The following is a 22,210-nucleotide window of genomic DNA, read 5'->3' as shown; positions in this document are numbered from 1 at the left end:
GATATTTGTTTTATGTCATTTTTCCCTCTCTCCCCGCACCCCCTCCAGACCTAACCCCAACCCCAATCCCAATTCTAGGAAAGAGCCCTAAGGGCTAGAGGGTACTAGCAACCTCAACCCTTCCTCCTCTTTCCTCTGCCCCGCAAACTTTCAGACAAGGAAAATACAAATAAACCCCAGGTGGTTAATGCGGGTGTATTCAGGACCCCCCCCCCCACACACACAGACACACGCATGCACACACACAGCTCACCACCCGCTCTGTCCCACCCACCTCCAGGCAGGGGAGGGACTGGGAACCTGATCTCCGGGCTCCTGCCCCAACGTTTCCCCATCAATAATGTTGATACCATCGATGCGCCTCCTCCCCCGCCCCCGGGGCGCCGCTGCCGCCTTTTCGCCGCTTTTTGCTTGGCTTAAGAAAACGAAACCTCCACTACTGCCCTCCTAGCCTCGGCCGGGGGCCAGCGGTGCCTTGAGCGGGGGACTGAAGAAGCTGGGGTGCAGGCAGCGCGCTGTGGGGCGTCCTCCATGTCTGGGATAGGGTGGCCAAGCAACACTAGCGGAACGGAAAAGAAGGTCTGAAGCCCAGGCAAGGCCTCATCCCAGGCCCCATCCCAGACCCGAGGTCAGATCGGGCCAGAATAAGATACTTTTGCGGGTAGAAGAACCAGGCCTCAGAATGGAGAGCCTCGACTCCCCCAACCCCCGTCCCGTTCCCCTTCGTAGGACCAGCGGTTGAGCGAAGAAGCCTGGAAACCCCGTGGATGGGACCCCAGTTGTGGCCTGCGGCCTTGGGGCACAGATCTTCGGCCCCGCCAACTCACCAAGGACACTCTGGGACTTGGGAAAACTGAGGGGACGGATTAGTAGGAAAGACCATCAATCCCCCAAGATGGGAGTTTGCAAAACTCGTCAAGTGCCTCCGCCGGGTGCGGTTCCTCTCGGCCCGCGAGGTCGCGACCCCGGCGCAGCTGCCGCCTCTCTTCGGGCTATCCCCGTTCGCTATTGCTGATCAGTCCCTAAGTACCAAGCCCTCTCGAGGAACCTGCAAGTCCGAATTTCGCCATCCGGATTCCCTCAGTTGTCGTCCTCCCCCACACCCAGGGCTGGGCAGGCGCGACCGCACGTAAACCGCGCAGGTCTCTGGGGTGAGCAGGGCGTGTGAAGGGACTCCGGGAGTGGCACCTCACTCCCGCTCGCTGCCTACTTTCGACCTGCACAAAAATAAAAATTAACCCCCACTCTATCTCCGTTTTTATTGATTTAAATATTTCTTTGCATCGAGGCACGCGGAGCCTTGCCAGCGCCCTGACACTGAGGCGCCCGCACCAGCGAACCACGTAACTTGGGACCGAGACAATGGCCCGTAATTGATGTATTGCCATCAACAATAAAGACCAATTCTCCTCTCCCCGCCATTCCGACCATCCCCCTCCTCCCATCCCCCCTCCTCCACCTCCCATCTCCTCACCCGGGGCCATGGAGGGAAAGAAAACAAACAAGAAATTAGCTGGGGACGCCGAGCGCGGAGAGAAACTCCCGTCTCTATGCAGTCGAGGACGCAAAAGAACGAAAAAAGTTATTAAAGTTTGGATCCCCCAAATTTATTTGTCTCTGCTCGCCCAATTTTAATTAAACACCGCGAAGCTGCTTTTTACGTGTTCATTTGGTTTCGTTATTTGTTGTGGTGTTTTGAGGGGCAGGGAAAGTTGCCTCCCCTTAGTCTTAAATCACACATGGAGCAAGTAACAAACACGTGTGAAGCTATTCCCGGGAGCTTCCTGCTGCGCACGCGACGCGCACCAGGAGAAAAGCTGTGCGGGACCGCCCGCTCCGCTAGGTTCCGGGCCGCATGCGGTGTCCGGGAGGCCCCTACTTTCAAGAAGTCAAGTTTGTCAGAGAAGGATGCGGGTGGCTCCAAACACGGGTACATTCCGGGAAAGGAGTGTGCAAGTGCACAGACGCGTTTGTGTACCTGAGAGAGTGTGGGTTGGTGGGTGTGCGAGGATCCCTGTTTCTGAGATGGGGGGGCGGGTGCGGGATTTGCACGTGCTCCCGTACAAGTTCCCGGGGGCCTGGGAGAAGCGAGCCGCTCGCACCCCAGGAGCGCGCAGATCCATCTTTGCCCAGGGATCTCTTTAAATATTCAGTGAGAAATAATGGCATTTGAAGCACCACCTATGGAAACATTATTATCTTCATTCTTCAACATCAGCCCCACTGATAGCTTCGTTTGTCTTTTTATCAAAATCTACTGTACCCATTAAGGCCTGGGGAGAAAGGGAGAGCGAGGCGGAGAGGGTGTGTGTGTGTTAGGGAGAGAGCGAGGGCAGAAGAGAAGAAAATAAGAGAAAAGGTGGAAAACGGACAAGCAGGGAGAAAGAAGTTATACTAAGAAAAAATAAAGTCAGCAGATGAAAAACAAAAACATTCACCCGCACAAAAAAAAACCATGTTTATCAAGAAAGAAAAAGAAAGAAAGAGAGAAAGAAAGAAAGAAAGAAAGAAAGAAAGAAAGAAAGAAAGAAAGAAAGAAAAGAAAAGAAAAGAAAGATAGAAAAAAGATTTAAAAAGCTAAGAGAAAGGGAACGGTCCTTTAGAGGAGCGCAGTACGGATCCAGAGTACCCGAAGTCTGGCTCGGGAGACTGTTGCCCACTTCGCGCGAACCGACCAGACTCACGGGCGCTAGCGAATTGGGGCGTCCTTATGAGCCCTCTCCTCTCCTGATCGCGAGATAGGGCAGGGATAGTGTATCTGCACCCTCCTCCTCCCCCATTACTCAGCCGAAGTTTAGTTTAGTTTAGTCCTTCGGTCGAAGGACTTCGGGAACCTTGGAGAGAGGAGACCCCGAGGCGCGAGGGGAAAGAGCTAGGTTGAGCCGCGGACCGAGTCTCAGGTTCGCGGGCGCCTGAGCCCGGCAGAGGGATCGGGCTCCCGGCTCTGGGCTCTGGGGTGCGGGTAGGGAGGCTGCATCTCAGCGTGGGGAGACAGTGATAGAGCAAAAAGTTTGGGCGCCGCTCTCGGCAAGTGCCCGAAAAGTGGAGGCGAGCTTCCGCGCCGCTAGGCAGCAGCGGACAGAGCCTCCCCATCCCCGCCCCCCGCCGCCGCTTCCCGGCTCGGAGCCGCCACCTCGTCCCCGAAAGCTGGGGCGCGGCCCCCTCTCAGGGCGGGGTGCCCAGGGGTCCCGGGGACTGGCCCAATCCAGGGCCCGGTCCTGCCGGGCCGTTCCTCCCCAGGCCCGAGCGGGCTGCTGCGCTCAGGGTGTGCGGCAGCCCCTCCCCTCCCCCCGGCCGAAGCTGAACTCGGAGCCCTAGCCGGTCCCGGCTCTCAGCCCGCCCGGGGCTCTGCGGCGCCACCGCTGCCGCCGCCTCCCCGCGGAGTGACGCGCCCTGCAGCCAACCCGGGCAGCCGGGGGGGAGGTCCAGGAGGGGTCCTGGGCGGAGCCGGGCCGCCCCCTTATCCCACGGGCTCGGGGCCGCTTCTCCCGAAAACTTTAGCCCTAATTGTCCTGGGAATGTCCGAGGTAGAGAAAGGGAGCGAGGGAGCAAGCCAGAGGTTGGCGGATCAGGGCCCCTGGAGAGGAGAGGATGGGGTGGCGGGAGAGCTGCCCCTCCCCCCACAACAAACCCATCAGGTTCCCAAACCTTTCCTGGATCCTCTTCTCCGCGCCCCCGCGAGCCCGGGATCCAGGGGATGGAGAACTCGGGCGGAGGAGCGCCGAGCTAGGCGGGAGGGAGGCCGAACCGTGGGCGGGAGGCGGACCGGCGTGGGGCTGGCTCTTCCCCACTCGCTATTTTTTTTTTAATGGGGGTGGGGGTGGGCTCCTTGCTGGTAGCTCTTAAAGAAACGATGAAACACTCACGAAACGGGACGCCCTCCCCCCAAATCCCGCGCGGGACTCCCTCCCCCCGCAGGCCAGCGCGCCTCGCGCCCGAGTTGGGAAGTTCGCAGGGCGCCCGCAGCCCGGGTCCCCAGCCCCCGCCGCCCGGCCCCACCCCCCGCCCCCAACCCGGGGCGGCTCGATTCCGGGGAGGGCATGCTAATTTGGGTCGGCCCAGCCCGGGATGGGGGGGCGAAGGAGGGAGGGGAGAGGGAGGGAGCGGGGGGCGCCGGCCGGGTCGCCGGGCCCGCAGTGGAGAGGAGGCCGGGCCCCGGTGGCCGGGCCGCGGAGTCCCCGGCGGTCGCAAAGAGGGTTAACCCAGTGTCGGGCGGCGCGGAGCGCAGAGCCAGCCCCGCGGCCGGCTTATTGGGCCAGCGCGCGGAGAGACAGGGGTCTGCAGCAAATCACGAACTAATTGATTAAGGCGAGCGGGTTTGAATAGCGCTGGCCCGGTGCCAATCGCCTTTCAAAGAGCCCCTCTATGATTAATCGCAATGCATTATTGATAATCATAATTATAGCAGGACACATGCGCGCTGCGCCCGGGGCCGGGGAGCCGGGGAGGGGGCGGGCGGGCCGGCGGGCGGGGGGAGCCGCCGCCGCCGCCGCCGCTCGATTTCCGTAATTTTGAGAAGATTTTTTTTTAGTAATTTTTTATTCTGCCCCAGCTGATGTTTGAGCCAGCATGTCGCGGAGGAAGCAAGCGAAGCCTCAACATTTCCAATCCGACCCCGAAGTGGCCTCGCTCCCCCGGCGAGATGGTGAGTGCTCCGGCCCGCGCCGTGGACACACACACACGCACTCACACTCACTCACACTCGGACCCACGCACACGCAGCTGGCCCCCGCGCCCCCTACCCCACCGCGGCCCGGATCGGCTCTTCCACTTGGCGTGATTTTTTTTTTCTTTTTAATTTTCAATGTGCCTTTGCTGGGCTTTCCCCCAGCTGCCCCTGGGAAAGCGAGCACATCTCCCTGCAGGATCTTTCCGGAGTTGCTGGGTCCTCCCGGGGGAAGGAGGGCGGGCAAGCCGGCCTGGCTCCTCCATCCCGGTTTTTCCGGGGATCCCAGCCGCGGCCAGGACTCGGGAGCCCCATAAGGCGTGGGTGCGGGCGGAGGTCGTCCCCGCCTGACGGCGCGGGGTCCCTCGCGCTCCCCGCGCCGCGATCGGGGGCCCCCGGCCCGGCCTCTGCCGCCCGGCCCTGCTGCCAGCGGGAAGGAAGTTTACTTCGGGCGCCGGGCTGAACTCCGAGAGTGGGGGGAGCTTGCTGCGCCCCCCTGCCCCACGCACACACTCCTCCTCGGCCCTCGTGGCAGAACGGGGGTGCCTTTGGAGGTTCAGAGCTGCAAGAAGGTGGGGATTGGTGTCGGGGCGCCCGCTCCTGACTCGCTGGGATCGCGACCGGAGTGGAGAGTGCCGCTTGCGGCCAGTTGTTCCGGAGACTGTGCAAACGGACGGGGGAAGTGTCGGGTCTGGCTCCCAAAGTTTATCCCAGCATCTCTTCCTCCAACACTTGTACCCTCTGTCCCCCAAAATCTTTATGGCCGGTATGCTCTCTCTGGGGATCGTAGTGCTCCCTACTTCCAGGCGAGTCGGGGAGGAAGTCGTAGGATAGTTTTTCAGGTTTTGGGGTGGCCAGGCAGAGTGGAATCCCCCCTGAAACAGGAGCACTCGCTTTCTCCGATGGAGGCGACAACTGTGGGTTCCGAAGGGGCTGAACAAGTTCAGAACAAAGTTTGTGTGCGGGAGCTATGGCAGACAGTGCAAGAGATCCGGGCAGGGAGTTGGGGTACGGAGGGAGGACACCTGGAATCCCTCCTTGCTCCTAAAGATGTTTCACTGTGCCGGCCTCAGAGCTCCCAGGCCTAGAGCCCGAGGCGTTGCAGTGGCGCTCAGGCTCGGGTCCCCGGGTCTTCCCGGCACGAAGCTGGCCTCGGCTGCGGAAGGACCGACGAGGAGCAGCCTCGGCAGGGTCTCAGCGGCTCAGGATGCCGCTCGGGATGCCCGCGTCCTTGGCGGCATTTTAGGATGTGAAGGAGGGAGCTGGGCCCCGACAGAGCTCCGAAGCGTGCCCCTGATCAGCACTTCAGTCCAGTAAGCAGTGGCCGCCCGGGCCCCACGGTCCCCGACTTTTTTCCCAGCGGCCTGCCTCTGGATAGAGCCGAGAAGCAGTGAAGCGAAGGGACCCCCGCTCCCTTTACTCCTGCTGTCGGGTAAAGGGAGTCCTGACTTGGGGTCCCTGTAAGAAAATGGGGGACTTGAAATCAATTAAGAAAATAGTTTACAGTAACCCTCTTCCCGGCCCCCAGTATTTCCTCCAGCTTGAATCCTTACCCAGGGCCTCTGCGATTTATCAGTACGCTGAAAAGAACCCCTGAACCCCGCTTTCCACCCCAAGCGGAAGCGAGCACGCGGGATAGATCGAGGTGAGATTACCCAAGGCCGCAGCAGCTGCGCCGAGTATTTTTCCGGGTTTTCTCAGTTTAGTTTATTCTGCTTCCCGCACCCACACCCATCTTTCCTAAAGTTTCTGGTGAGACCTTTTGCACCGGAAAACTGCACAAGTTAACAGTTTGTACACAAAAAAGCAAACTAGAGATAAGAGAGCGTTTTCTAGTGTGTTTGTAAATTTGTACTGATTTTCTACATTAAAAAAAACAAAGTCTCGGCCTTCGAGGAGAAATGATGCGTGCTAGATCTTTGCCTTTCGCCCTCTGGATCAGGAATTTTTAATAGTTAAGTCTTCCCATAAAGCAATAGTATAAAAGGAGTTCACTGCTTCTTACCATTATTCTTTATTAGTACTTTTTTTTTTTTTTAGTTTATTTGAGCTTTGAGGTAAGTTAAGTAACTGAATCAAGTTTCCTTTCTCTTTTCTCTCCTTTTGATTTCTTTCTCTTCCTTCCTTTCTTTTTTCTTCCCCAAAGCTGGTACATTGTCCTAAAGAAGCAGTAAACTGTTAGGGGCTCCCTAGGAAACAGCCCCTCCCAGCCGTCTTTCCTCACCTCTCCCCACCCCCTCCTTTTTTTCTTCAGTAGTAATGGTTTTAGGTTATGACTGTTTTTACATGGTTGAACAATAAGTTTGGGAGAAGTTGCCTAGAGGGTAGATTTTGTAATAGGGTTTCAGGATTTAGTGTGTTGTAATAATATTAGTACACAAGTAATCCACCCCAATGCGGGACATACTGGAGGCCTAGCATACTCCAGTTGTTTTTATTTGGGAGTAGTTGTGAGATAAATAGAATTGAAAGTTCATGACATAACTCAAGGTTACCTTTTAAAAGTCGCCTTTTCTGCAGTGAATTCAGCAATCTCATGCTTCTCCCCACATATAACCCATACTTCTAGGAGTAGCTGGGTTTTCTGTTTTGTTTTGTTATTTACATATACAAAGGAAGGTTGGTACAGTTTTAGAAGGCAAGCCGCTTTATAAGGATTCTGATTACTTTTTCTTATGTCTTGAGATAGACTTTAAAATATGACAAATGAAATATGAAACATACCAAATTAAATCTAGTTCATGCACGTCTTGTTTACCAGCACCTCAAATTGTATGACTTCTACCCAGAGACCTAGAAAAGTTTGTAGACCCAAGTTACAGGAGCCCTGAAGAAGCGGCTCCTGAAGCTGAAAGTAGCTAGGGCTACTTAGTGTTGTTGTGTGTCCTGCCTGTGTGTGTTTGAGTGTGTGTGTGCTTACAAAGAAAACCCAGGCCATGCTAAGGAGCCGCACAGATAGCTTCATCTGGAGCAAGTGCAACTAATAATAATAATAATAACCGAGTATTTGGTAGATTTCAGGATGCTGATATTTTATTCTACTTTACTGCAGCTGCAATGCCAGAAACACTCTAAACTTGGTGATTTTTCTGCTTTTTATGAAACCAAGATTGTGGCAAATATGACTTGTCTCTTAAATGATATTCAACAAGTCTCAAATTACTTGCAGAAAGATGACTGCTACTAGAAAGATTGTTTACCAAGATAAATAATTCTGAGGAAAGGGAATATTAGAATCTAATGATTTTATGTGTGGGTTCTTTACTTTAAATTGGGATTTCAGTTATGTATTGTGTGTGCGTGTGTGTGTATGTGTGGGGTTCTTCTTTTAGTGGTGTTTTTAAGATTCCTGAAACTACTACGTGGATGGCCCATTTAGACTCCATTCATTTATTTAAAAAGAATTTTGATGCTCAGCTGTTTCAAGGAAAAGATAATATTGGAAAAATGAAACACCATGAATTGCAGATAAAACACTAACAGCCATATAAAATATCATAAAAATTCCTCTTATTTATATTTATAATGAAATTCTATCATTTACCAAAGTAATTTGCTCATTTTGAGCAGCTTAATAGCAACACATTGATCCCTGGGCCCAAAAGGTTAGAGAGAACTGTAATTAATTGCTTACTTTAAAAAAAAAAAAAACCCAACACCTGCAAGATAAGGCAGTTGGAAGGAATTCATGTTTAATCATAGACGTTTTAAGTTTGTCATAATGGAAGATTCTGGATGAGAAAATGCAAACTGTTTTTGTGTGATTTGCTTCAGGCCGCACATACTTTCTAAAATGTTAACACACACACACACACACACACACACAAATGAGCAAAGTCGTTGGGCATGGGGTAGTGTGTGCGAAAGTGAATATGTGATACTGAATGTTTTGTGGTTTCTTTTACATCAAGTTTCCCCTAGAGTTCATTGGCACAAGTTCTAATGTACAGGTTATTCTTTGGAGACTTTATTCCTTTTCTTTACACTTTTGGTGGTAGCAAGTTGTCTTTACCAACAGAGTCTGTTAGAAGGTAGAAGAACTCTACATTTTTATGGTGAAGGTCTTACTGGAACAGAAATAGGCAGACTGGTTAAGTTTCTGAAATCGTTAAAAGCCAAGCTCTCTGTAGGAACCAGAACAAATTCCTTCTACAACCTCAACTAGGTTTTTCTGAGACACTTCTTGGTGCAGATAGCACCAGAATATTCCAAAACTATTCTTAGATTATTCAAACTGAAGTAGTTTGGCGAAAGAGGTGGAAAGTTACCCGAGAACTAACACCCCTCCCCCAAAAAAGAAAAAAGTTTGTGTGCCAGGCTTTAGAAAACCTAGATGTGTCAAGCTGTTTTAACCTTTGCTAGCCTCCTCCCATGCAAAGGTGACAAGGTCCAGATCATAATATGTCCTTCAGTATCTTCCCAGTGACCCCCAAATTGAATCCTGCTAGTCACTTAGCAGGAAGTTAGTAGTTTATTTTAGTTTCACCTTATCAGCTTGGCTTCTTTTCCTAACCTTATTCCCCTGTCACCCTCAGATGCCAGACCCCCAAAGGGGAAGATTGACAGGTAGTTCCCATAGCTCAGTTTTACCCTCAAACAACAGGGATTTAGTTTCTTGTGCCTTTGCCAATGTTTATGTAGTCAAAGTTTAGATCTCGCCTTAAGGAGTCTCTTTTTTACGCGTCACTGCAATAGGAAAGCCACAAAGAAGTTTTTGAACAAAACCCTTGCAACTGGAACCCCATCTAGTGTTCAGTTTGATTCATCCATGGGAAAGACATTTTCCCCTTTCATTTATTGTGTCTATTAGGTGGGCTTGGATCACTATTTTAAAAGCAGTGTCTCGTCCATGTTGTTATTTTTTCAGAGATTTCACTTGTATTCTTCCACGAGAGAATACGCTAATCCCGGTCAGAACAGTGAGTAAACTTCAAGGGTACCAGGAAATTTGTCATTTGGTTGTGTATCACATAGAGGAAACTTTAGACATCACAGAAAATATGCACAGCCTATGTTGTAGTGTTTAAAATTTCTTTGGAATCTTAAGTTGGACATTTGGATTCAGACTTTTCGTAGGTCGGTGTTAAAAAAAAAGATAAGAGATCAATCAATCAAATATGTTTGTGATAAGAAAAGGAACAGGCTGTTAAAATTAAGGACTCCAAAACCACTATCCTGAGAAGTTCTATTAAGAAATGTAAATGCAATCTTAAGATGATGGGAAGTACAGTGAAGTGTCTTTCTGAAGAGCTCCAACAAAGAAAACTAAATCTGGTAGAGTAAGGTGGTTGCGTTTGTTTTCTGTTTTGTTTTCCTTTCCTGGCTGGCTAAACCTTTCTGTGTGGGGCATAGTTTTATTTTTATTTTCTCAGTAGACAGATATCCTAGCACACTTCAATTTTCTGCTTCCAATTCTGCAGTTTGGTTCAGATGATGAAAAACTGACAAATTTGAATTAGGCATCAAGTACTTAAATAGTACATCAGAAACTAAAACATTTTGGATTTTAGTATAAATTTGGTGGAGATATAAGATCACTCTTCCCCTCCCACTAAAAGAAGGCCCAGAAAATTCCAAATATCTGTTTGTGTGTACATACTTAGAAAAACACTGCTTCTTAAATTTTCCTATCTGACTAGGGTTGCGTACAAAATTAATCTGTATGCAAAATCCATAGAAAAGGAACAGGAATGTTATTTTCACCATAGTACAAGGAACAAGGCAACTGTATTTACTATAATGGGGTCACCAGTTGCAATCCTGTGTAACAGATTACTGAGAGAGATACAAGATAGCAGACAATCAGAAAAATGAATTAGAACATGTTCCTCTGTGTGTTTGTGTGTGTGTGTGTGTGTGTGAGAGAGAGAGAGAGAGAGAGAGAGAGAGAGAGAGAGAGAGAGGGAATCTTACTACAACTTAAAATATTCCCTTTGGTAAAAAGTCCAACTAGTCCTCATGTTTTGTCTTTTTTTTTTTTTTAATAAAAGGCTGTTTCCTTGGAATTTTGTTCCAAATGCAGATAGATTTAAAGTTAAGAATTATTACAGTGTAGCGACACCTGCTTTTGAAATAAATCAAAATAGATACCAGTATTTTTGGGGAGTGGGGGTGTTCATAAACATCAGGAAATTAAATTAGTTGACTCTACAGTGAGATCAAATGTCAGCTTATTAAAAATGTTGTGAAAACCTAAGCTAAAATATGGGCAAGTTTTTAACACAGTCTCTTAAAAGCAAGCAGACATTTATTTTTAAACATCTATATTTTCCATCCAGTTAGCACAATCCTAAATATAAAAATGTTCAGGTTGAAAAACTTGAAAATTCTCAAGTGAGTCTTGAGGCAGCACAAATGCAGAATTCGAGTGCAGGAAAGGAATCATCAGCTAAATCCTGTAAAGTAACCTTCCTTTTATTTTCTCTATATGTTATGGGAATATCAGATGTTTGCGAGTTATAAAGAATTAAAATGTCTTTTAATCGTGAGCACAGATGTGCTAAATATTTGAAGCAACTACATTGTAATGTGTACAATTGATGAAGTCAGTTTTCTGATTTCCCTTGCTAGTTATTTAGTTCTGAATCTGTCATTATTTGTCTAAGCCCAGCTGACCAAGCAAAACTGTGTTTTAAAGTGGCTTTATGTTTTGATAAATGTGAGCTGGTTGAAAAGTATTTTCCACTGAATGCAGAGCTTAATAGAACATGCTGACATAATAGTTTTAATGCATTTTGTTGAAAATGTGTGAACAAACAGAATAGCTTTTGTTCCTTCATAATTGGCTGTAAAAGTAGATGGAAACATAACCATTACATATGGAAATGTGCAAAGAGAAAGAAATAACATTTCTGTTGAATATATTAGGAATTGCATTTCCTAGTTTAAAATAAGCATCTGAAATGGATGCATCATTTAAAATTGGTTGTCAAAATAAGAAGCTTTAAACAGAATTTTTGTCACATTATTTTTGTCCCAAGTTAAGCAACATAACTTTAGTAAATTTCATCTAATATTTTGTTTATATGATTTGAAGGCAGGGGGAGAGACAGAAAGTGCTTAAAACAGCACCTTCCATATGCATAGGAATCCAGTGCCAATTAGGATGATTAAACATTAAATTAAAACCAAATCATTATTGGTATTTTCTGCTACAACTAAGATTTGTTTGGTGGTGTTAATACATTTTGCACTATACCCTTGTGGAGATTAAAAGATGGGTATTAGGAAAGCTGGCTTGTTAAGTATAACTTAGCTACTCAAATAACACTCCCAGAGAATAAAGTGTGCATACATTTGGCATACTTCACCAGGGGTTCTAATCAACTTAGGCATCACTCAAGGCAAATAGAGTTAAGGAATTTCCAGAAGTTAGTATTTAGGTATTAATTTTATTTTCTGGAATGTCAAACTAGTCAAGCTTTTTAAAATGTTTACTACAAAAAGGCAAAGAGCTGACCCTTTCGAGTGGACTTTAAGTTTACTGAAAAAAGCAGCATTCTGATTTTACATTTATCCATATCTGCAATTACTTTGTTTTCTGCAAGTTTTCTGGGAGATTCAATTTGGAAGTCATGGAAACTACCTATTATCTGATTCAGTTCTGCAGAAAAGCATGCAGGGAGGTAATCCTGAATTAAACAGTTTTTTTTTTTTTTTCACAGCCGTCGTAGATGACCACACACCATTTGTACAACAGAAGTTGGTGTTCCCCATGCTGGGCAAACAATGGGAAGCCATCCTGTCTTTGAATAGGATGTTAGCTTGGAGTTAGAGATTTTTCTGTTTAATTTACAAATGGATCTTAGTGAGAAGACATCTGAGCAACCAGTGGAAACAAACATGAAATAAAGGGATTTTTATAATAAAAGGTTCAGGACAATCTGTTAAACAATTGATAACAGTTAAGAGCAAACTGTTTTTAAAGGCATTCAGACAAGGAGAGCTGCAACACATTTCCAAACTCTAAACCAAGAAATTATTTCATAGGAGATGGGAGCACTTCACAACTGCACATCCTTCTTGAAGTTGATGTTTAATCAGAAATGTAAATCTTGTGCCAGTTTTTATAGACATGGAGAGTACTTTTGATGAAATATTTAGATGCGTAACGTTGCCATTCGAAGCATAGTGGCATATATCCTTCGATTAGTGGGATGGTAGCCAGAGTTGCATCTTTAATTTTAAAAATAAACATGCCATCGGGTGATATATAGGTGCCAGGCAGGGCTTGTAACGGATTATGATCATTGTGTTTCTCTTCATTGTGTGCGTTGCCTTGCCTTTTGTGTTCAAGTGAGTTTTGAGGAGCAGCCTGGAGGATTTGTTACTGATGTGACTAAAGTGTGTTTGTCACGGATCAGACTTAGTGCAGGTTCGAGGTAGGGGCTTGAGGTGATTTTCAAGTTGTCAGTCTACAGCTTGGTGATATGCATCCCCCCCCACCCTTGTCAACAACTGATTGGAACCTGAATGACTACAAATTAGTTTAGTGACAGAACAAACTGTCACAGATATCTTTGAGTCAGTTGAAAAAGAATAAGGTTGACAGAAACTCAAGAGCCTAATAAGTCCTCAGATTGGTTTGTGGACCCTCTCCAGACGAGTAGACAATAAGGTGTAAAAAAGATTGGAAATCCATATTTTGCTATGGAATTTCATCATGCACCAATGTCTCCCATTTGTAGTATTTTATATTTTGATGAAATATCTGAAGTCCATGACTCTCTGAGATACCAGATGGATAGGAATTCCTCCATACCCTTAAAAATTAATTATGGGTGTTCTTAGGTAATATTGATTGGTTTTCAAGGGCTACCGTTTTGAGTTTTGCAGGTTGCGGGTAGAAAACCATTGATTAGCCTTTTTTTTTTTTTAAGTGATAGGTGATTGTGTGTCCTGGCCCCTTTTCTAACCCTGCACCTTTCTGATGTTTGTAGGAGACACAGAAAAGGTTCAACCGAGTCGCCCCACTAAGAGCAAGGATGCCCACGTCTGTGGCCGGTGCTGTGCCGAGTTCTTTGAATTATCAGATCTTCTGCTCCACAAGAAGAACTGTACTAAAAATCAATTAGTTTTAATCGTAAATGAAAATCCAGCCTCCCCACCCGAAACCTTCTCCCCCAGTCCCCCTCCTCATAATCCTGATGAACAAATGAATGACACAGTGAACAAAACAGATCAAGTGGACTGCAGCGACCTTTCAGAACACAACGGACTTGACAGGGAAGAGTCCATGGAGGTGGAGGCCCCGGTTGTTAACAAAAGCAGCAACGGCACTTCCAGTGGCAGCCACAGCAGTACCGCCCCAACCAGCAGCGGCAGCAGCAGCAGCAGCAGCGGCGGCTCCTCCACAGGTACCTCAGCGATCACAACCTCTCTACCTCAACTCGGGGACCTGACAACACTGGGCAACTTCTCCGTGATCAACAGCAACGTCATCATCGAGAACCTCCAGAGCACCAAGGTGGCAGTAGCCCAGTTCTCCCAGGAAGCGAGGTGCGGCGGGGCCTCCGGGGGCAAGCTGGCAGTCCCAGCCCTCATGGAACAGCTCCTAGCTCTGCAGCAGCAGCAGATCCACCAGCTGCAATTGATCGAACAGATTCGTCACCAAATATTGCTGTTGGCTTCTCAGAACGCAGACTTGCCAACATCTTCTAGTCCTTCTCAAGGTACTTTACGAACATCTGCTAACCCCTTGTCCACGCTAAGTTCCCATTTATCTCAGCAGCTGGCAGCAGCAGCTGGATTGGCACAGAGCCTTGCCAGCCAATCTGCCAGCATTAGTGGTGTGAAACAGCTACCCCCAATCCAGCTACCTCACAGCAGTTCTGGCAACACCATCATTCCATCCAATAGCGGCTCTTCTCCCAATATGAACATATTGGCAGCGGCAGTTACCACCCCGTCCTCAGAAAAAGTGGCTTCGAGTGCTGGGGCCTCCCACGTCAGCAACCCAGCGGTCTCATCTTCGTCCTCACCAGCTTTTGCAATAAGCAGTTTATTAAGTCCTGCGTCTAATCCACTTCTACCTCAGCCAGCCCCCGCTAACTCGGTTTTCCCCAGCCCTTTGCCCAACATCGGAACAACTGCAGAGGATTTAAACTCCTTGTCTGCCTTGGCCCAGCAAAGAAAAAGCAAGCCACCAAATGTCACTGCCTTCGAAGCGAAAAGTACTTCCGATGAGGCATTCTTCAAACACAAGTGCAGGTTCTGCGCGAAGGTCTTTGGGAGTGACAGTGCCTTGCAGATCCACTTGCGTTCCCACACCGGAGAGAGGCCGTTCAAGTGCAACATCTGCGGTAACAGGTTCTCCACCAAGGGGAATCTGAAAGTCCACTTTCAGCGCCACAAAGAGAAATACCCTCACATCCAGATGAACCCCTATCCTGTGCCTGAGCATTTGGACAATATCCCCACGAGTACCGGCATCCCATACGGCATGTCCATCCCTCCAGAGAAGCCAGTCACCAGCTGGCTAGACACCAAACCAGTCCTGCCTACTCTGACCACTTCAGTCGGCCTGCCGTTGCCCCCAACCCTCCCAAGCCTCATACCCTTCATCAAGACGGAAGAGCCAGCCCCCATCCCCATCAGCCATTCTGCCACCAGCCCCCCAGGCTCAGTCAAAAGTGACTCCGGGGTCCCTGAGCCGGCCACGAGAAACCTAGGTGGGCTCCCAGAGGAAGCCGAAGGGTCTACTCTGCCACCCTCCAGTGGCAAAAGCGAAGAGAGCGGCATGGTCATCAACTCAGTCCCAACAGCAAGCAGTAGCACCCTGAGCTCCCCAGTGGCAGACTGCGGCCCTGTGGGCAGTGCCACCACCTTCACCAACCCTTTGTTGCCGCTCATGTCCGAGCAGTTCAAGGCCAAGTTTCCTTTTGGGGGACTCCTGGATTCAGCCCAAGCATCAGAGACATCCAAACTTCAGCAACTGGTAGAAAACATTGACAAGAAGGCCACTGACCCCAATGAGTGCATCATCTGCCACCGGGTTCTCAGCTGCCAGAGCGCCTTGAAAATGCACTACAGGACACACACTGGGGAGAGGCCCTTTAAGTGTAAGATCTGTGGCCGGGCTTTCACCACGAAAGGGAATCTTAAAACCCACTACAGTGTCCATCGTGCTATGCCCCCGCTCAGAGTCCAGCATTCCTGTCCCATCTGCCAGAAGAAGTTCACAAACGCTGTGGTCCTACAGCAGCACATCCGAATGCATATGGGAGGCCAGATCCCCAACACCCCAGTCCCCGACAGCTACCCCGAGTCCATGGAGTCTGACACAGGCTCCTTCGATGAGAAAAATTTTGATGACCTAGACAACTTCTCTGATGAAAACATGGAAGACTGTCCTGAGGGCAGCATCCCTGATACGCCCAAGTCTGCAGACGCCTCCCAAGACAGCTTATCTTCTTCGCCTTTGCCCCTAGAGATGTCGAGCATTGCTGCTTTGGAAAATCAGATGAAGATGATCAACGCCGGCCTGGCAGAGCAGCTGCAGGCCAGCCTGAAGTCGGTGGAGAATGGGTCCGTCGAGGGGGATGTGCTGACCAATGACTCATCCTCAGTGGGTGGTGACATGGAGAGCCAAAGTGCCGGCAGCCCAGCCATCTCAGAGTCTACCTCTTCCATGCAGGCTCTGTCCCCGTCCAACAGCACCCAGGAGTTCCACAAGTCACCCGGCGTTGAGGAGAAACCACAGAGAGTGGTCCCAAGTGAGTTTGCCAATGGTTTGTCTCCCACCCCAGTGAATGGTGGGGCTTTGGATTTGACGTCGAGTCACGCAGAGAAAATCATCAAAGAAGATTCTTTGGGGATCCTCTTCCCTTTCAGAGACCGGGGTAAATTTAAAAACACTGCTTGCGACATATGTGGCAAAACATTTGCTTGTCAGAGTGCCTTGGACATTCACTATAGAAGTCATACCAAAGAGAGACCATTTATTTGCACAGTTTGCAATCGTGGCTTTTCCACAAAGGGTAATTTGAAGCAGCACATGTTGACACATCAGATGCGAGATCTGCCATCCCAGCTCTTTGAGCCCAGTTCCAACCTTGGCCCCAATCAGAACTCGGCGGTGATTCCCGCCAACTCGTTGTCATCTCTCATCAAAACAGAGGTCAACGGCTTCGTGCATGTTTCTCCTCAGGACAGTAAGGACACCCCCACCAGTCATGTCCCTTCTGGGCCTCTGTCTTCCTCTGCCACATCCCCAGTTCTGCTCCCGGCTCTGCCCAGGAGAACTCCCAAGCAGCACTACTGCAACACGTGTGGCAAAACCTTTTCCTCGTCGAGTGCCCTGCAGATTCACGAGAGAACTCACACTGGAGAGAAACCCTTTGCTTGCACTATTTGTGGAAGAGCTTTCACGACTAAAGGCAATCTTAAGGTACCTTGCTCTGTCTGCACCCCACCCACTCCCTCAACCCTGTCCCACTGTCATTGATTATCTATAATGCATGCCCCGGAGTCATCAGCCCAGATATTCAGGGCGAGAGCTCTTGCAAGGGAACCTGCTGTACGTGGCGGACGGGGGAGAAACGAGGGTGCCTGGGAGGGTCAGGATCGTGGCAGGGACAAGGGCAGGCTGCAGCTCACTGAATGTCAGTGCACATTGAATAATTTGGTACCTAAGCGAAGCAGCGGCCTCTCTCTGTTGTCTCGCTAAGTGCACCAAATGAATTGCCTTACCTACCAAGGAAGACAGCCTGGCGTTGCCATGGGGTATTGATTAAAGACCTCCATGTGGCCTGTGTGCTGCCCGTATCACTTAATAATCATGGTTCTCGGCGTATGCATCTATTTTTCATAACTGCAGTCCAGCATGGTTTGTTTGTCTAAAAACAATAACGTCACTGCTCTGCTAATGGGTATTATGATAATTGATTATACAGCATTTCCTACTGATATAGAAATAAAGCAAATATGCTTAAGTTCTGGAGCAACAGTTGAGTGCTCTTAATGTGTACATTTTTCTGTTGACAGAGTATTTCTCTGGAGATTGCTCCCAGTAATGTGAGATGAATAATTACTTTCTGGCTTTGCTCTCCATACGCAGGCCCTCCAATGGGCAATCAGGGAGGGATACCTTCTTCCCATCTGAAAAGGACATTTATAGGGTAAAGGGTGTCAGATACAATACTTACCATTGCAATGAGAGTGGACATAACAATTCTAACCCTGAAAGGAGCTATCCGCCACTGCCTGGCTTGCTTGAGGCCATTATAAGCTAAATATGGGTAATAAAAAAGAAGTAAGTAAGGCATCTTTGCCCAGGAAGAGGGGAGACAGCCCAGGGCTGCAGAGAGTGAACACGTTATTACTAGACAGGAGGAATGGATGGTTCCTGTTGCCTTCACTGTCTGTCACATGATGGGAATAGACATTTAGGCCACTTGCTTTGTGGACATTTGGGATATGAGTCGAGACAGATTCAGCTATTAAGCTTCTCTCCCCCTCCTCTTTTTCCCCCCTCACTCTCTCTCTCTGCCTGCCCTCCCCGTATCTCAGGTACACATGGGCACTCACATGTGGAATAGCACCCCTGCACGACGGGGTCGGCGGCTCTCTGTGGATGGCCCCATGACATTTCTAGGAGGCAATCCCGTCAAGTTCCCAGAAATGTTCCAGAAGGATTTGGCGGCAAGATCAGGAAGTGGGGATCCTTCCAGCTTCTGGAATCAGTATGCAGCAGCGCTCTCCAACGGGCTGGCGATGAAGGCCAACGAGATCTCCGTCATTCAGAACGGTGGCATCCCTCCAATTCCTGGAAGCCTCGGCAGTGGGAACAGCTCACCTATTAGTGGGCTGACAGGAAACCTGGAGAGGCTCCAGAACTCAGAGCCCAACGCTCCCCTGGCTGGCCTGGAGAAAATGGCAGGCAGTGAGAACGGAACCAACTTCCGCTTCACCCGCTTCGTGGAGGACAGCAAAGAGATCGTCACAAGTTAAAGCAGCTGGGCTGGAGACATAGCATTCATTCCTGTTCAGAATGCGACCTATGGTGGCCTCCTACTCCTTGCCCACCCACCCCCACCGTGCCCCTTCCTTCCGTTCCCCAGATCTATGAACTACAACATTATGAAGACATTCTTTTGTACCTTGTTCAACTTTAGAGTTCTAAGAAAGCTTATTTATTAGTGATATAACCTTGCTTTGCAAACAGAATGCAAGCGTTAACTTTGGTCTTCTGTATTTTGGACTAAATACTAATTGACTAGAGTGCTGTAAACTTGCTGTAACATTTATGGCAATTGCAAGTTGCCCTGCTAGGCAGTTGTAATCTGGCATTAACTTATTTTCTATATCCAGTTTAATATGAATCTGGTGTTGATGCAATGCCTCGGTGATGCATTAGATCTCTAATAAAGTCTGTATATACATGTACACTTTGATCCTGCTGGAAAATTTTATCAGCAAACACATTGTCTAATCTTTCAAAACAGATTTAAGAAAAGGACTGAAAGTACAGACTGAACAGTGTGGTTCTTTGAAAGGTTTGGTTTTTTAATTTTTATTCTAAAATTCAACCTGTTTTGTTTTGTTTTGTAGATTTAACCATTTCCATTTGGAACTGCTATTTGTATTGTGCTTTTTACTTGAGTCGTCTTCAATGTCAATAAGTTTCTGTACAGTAATAAGCACGCAGAATTCTTTAGAGAAAAAGAAAACAAGTGTTGTTTTGGTAGTTGAAACTGAGACGTAACATTTTGCCTTGTAGGTATATTCACAATAGAAAATGTGTGCTGGAATTTCACAATGCTGCTAAGTATAGCATCTTGAACAACCTTCAGTGGAGAAAATGTAGATGCTCTTGTATATACAATAAGAAATATCACTTTCATTAAAATGTACATATGTTCCTTACAAGAGCAAATGCTTCTTCTTGATCAAGAGAGCAGGTATAGTGTTTGTTTATTTTGTATTAGGTATGGAAGAAAAAAATTGGACTGTTACATGCACTTTCTTGGAAAGTTGAAAGGAAAGGGGGGGTCCAATTTCTTTTAACATTTAATACTTACTAACAGCAGAGATACTGTAATTTTACTCAAGTAATCAAATACATTTTTTTTGCAACAGATAAAACAAAATAATGTGTCTGTGTTTTTAGAGTGCATTTCTATTTAGCTAGGCCCCTAAATGCATTTTCACTATTCCCCAGGTAGTGGTAAATTGTGTATGTGAGTGTGTAACTCTCTTTAAATGAAGAATTGTAAAAAGCATAACAGAAAGGAGTTTGCATGGGCCTGTGTTTTCTTTTATTTTGAAATTTGGAGGTCCTAGATATTTTCCCAGTATCCATGACTCATTTAGGAATGAATTTTATAGACTCCACTTGCCACTCACCCCCAAGAAAAATGAAAAAATGAAATGACATAAAAAGATGTTGTTGGAGGTTTTATCCCAACAGGTAAGTTTCTTTTAAGTCAGATATTTATGCCGATTTAGATTTCACTTTTATTATTTTGGTTGTATTTCCCTTAATACAGTCACGTTTTTTTCAGGCAGCTGAGAGCCACATTGCTGGGGAGTTCCTGATGCTGCGGGGTTATATAATCTGACTCAAACTGGGCCTCAACCCAGAGAGGTCAACATGTTCTTTATTTAATTGGTCTTTTAGGCATTTAAACGTACATGTATATTTGAAAGAAAAAGTCTATTAGAAAGGTTATGTAGAGTCAGCTTGAATATTTCATCATGCAAATTCAATGGGATTCTTCCCCTCTCCCTGTTATTCTGGGGCGGAGGGGGGAAACAGGCTTTTTTCCTCCTGATCACTATTTTGGGGTGAGCAAACGGACTAAATGGAAGCTGTGTCCAGAGGGGTCGCCGATTTTTTTTTTATTTTTTTGTTTTTATGTTTCGGGGAGATGGTGAATCGCCGCAGCCGGCAGTTGTGCCCAGGTAAGGTAGAAAGTCTCGGGCCTCTTCCTGCAGAAGTTTCCACCAGGGCTCAGGCCACCCGGGGCCGCTCTCCCCCGACCCTGCCGTTAGACCTCGGTGCCAAGCGGGCGCCCTCAGCCCCTGCTCGGCCTCCCGGCCCGGGCCCGGCGTTCGAAAGGAGGGCGCAGACCTGGGTCGGGACAGTGCAGGGGAGGGGGTGGGAGCCCCAGAGGCAGAGAGGGAGGCGGCGGGGTGGGCGTGGGGGAGTGCGCCACGTAATGAGTGATGCTGAGAATCACCCCGAAGGCTCGGCACCCGAACATTTAGAGGGACAAATTTCTCGGTCTCGCCTCTCCCGTCCCGTCCCCTCCGCCCCAGGGGTGACCTTTTTTCCTCAAGAGTGGGGACACAGATTGAAGGCCGGAATTCCAGCCAGAAGCTCTTGTTCTGCGCGGGCCAGATGGAGCGGTTTCCGCTGCATAGACGAAGTCCACACCTTCCCATCGCTGGGCGTGGCGAGGAGGGGCTGCCCCGGGCTGCACGCCCTTTGCGCCCAGGCCCTTGTCCCGTGGGCGGACCGTGCGCCGAGGGACAGGGCCTGGGGACATCCTAGGGAAGTGGTCCGGGGGTCTGCCGGCCACCAGGAGGGGCAGGCTTCGACAGTGTCCCCTTGGCGCACACGCCAGGCTCCTCGCCGACCCTCTCCAAAGGGCCCAGGTGGCTGCCCCGCGACGCCATCCACCAAGCGTCCGACAGCAGCTGGATCCCGCTCTCCCAAGGTCGCTGCCGCCGGGTCCCCGGGGCTCCCGCACGCGGGGCCTGGAGCGAAGGTCACCGCCCAGCACCACCTCGGGCTGCGCGTCCATTTCCAAGAGGCAGGCGGTGGCGAGAGGGGAGCCCGGGCACTGTGTTCTCTTTCCCTCTCATCACCCACCTCCTACCCTCCAGTGGTTTCTGAAAGTGAGTTGCGGGGAGCAAAAGTCACTTTTCTTTCGGGAGGCATCAGAAGCGTTTAGGAAAAGGTCTGGGGGTCTGTTTCTCCCCCCCGCACCCCCGCCCCGCTTCTCTCTCTCTCTCTCTCTCTCTCTCTCTCTCTCTCTCTCTCTGGCTCTCCCCCTCTGTCCCTCCCTCACTCCCCGCTTTTGTCCCTGCCTATCCATTTATTGACTGACTATCGTTCTAATCTATTGATCATTACCTTCCCATTCATTTCCCTTTCCATCCACTTCCAAAATAAGAAATCGCCCTCTGCCCTGCTTCTCCTCCCAGTGTGAAAAATACACTCAGCCTTTGGACTCGGCCCGCAAAACAGAACTAGATTTACATTTATAAAGCAACAGGGTTGAGGTGAAGGCAGCCGACGGGCACGCACCCCCTCCTCACCTACTCCCCCACCCTCGCCCCACCACGCCTCACTGGAGGTGCCTCTTGATGGTACTGGAATCGCGGAAAACCGAGTTCACTGAATTAAGGAAGGATTGTTGCTGCAACTAAGTTCACAGAATTTTTTAACTAAAAATACTCACTTTGGTGACAGTTTCCCCAGCTTTTTTTAAAATGGGAATTGTAAAAATACAGAAAAGCACAGAGAAGAATTTAAGAAACGCTTTGTGCCTGTCACTCAAAATTTACAAAAGTTAGGAACTTGTAGTTTATTCGAGT

The 22,210-nt window shown here is 48.6% G+C and overlaps 1 protein-coding gene across 1 annotated transcript; it reads left to right on the top strand.

Annotated features, from left to right (window-relative positions):
* Positions 1–4,472: 4,472 nt before the first annotated feature.
* Positions 4,473–19,749, top strand: SALL1 (spalt like transcription factor 1). The gene is made up of 3 exons (XM_064383062.1): positions 4,473–4,645; positions 13,606–17,058; positions 18,180–19,749. Exons 1-3 carry the CDS (start codon positions 4,570–4,572, stop codon positions 18,614–18,616), a joined length of 3,966 nt encoding a protein of 1,321 aa, XP_064239132.1. The 5' UTR covers positions 4,473–4,569; the 3' UTR covers positions 18,617–19,749.
* Positions 19,750–22,210: the final 2,461 nt, after the last annotated feature.

Source organism: Aotus nancymaae, unplaced genomic scaffold (genome assembly GCF_030222135.1).
Source record: "Aotus nancymaae isolate 86718 unplaced genomic scaffold, 86718_ANA_hifiasm-v0.15.2.pri h1tg000030l, whole genome shotgun sequence".
NCBI lineage: Eukaryota > Metazoa > Chordata > Mammalia > Primates > Aotidae > Aotus > Aotus nancymaae.
Note: the sequence above shows the minus strand (reverse complement) of the source record. Positions and strands in the feature narration are given on the sequence as shown.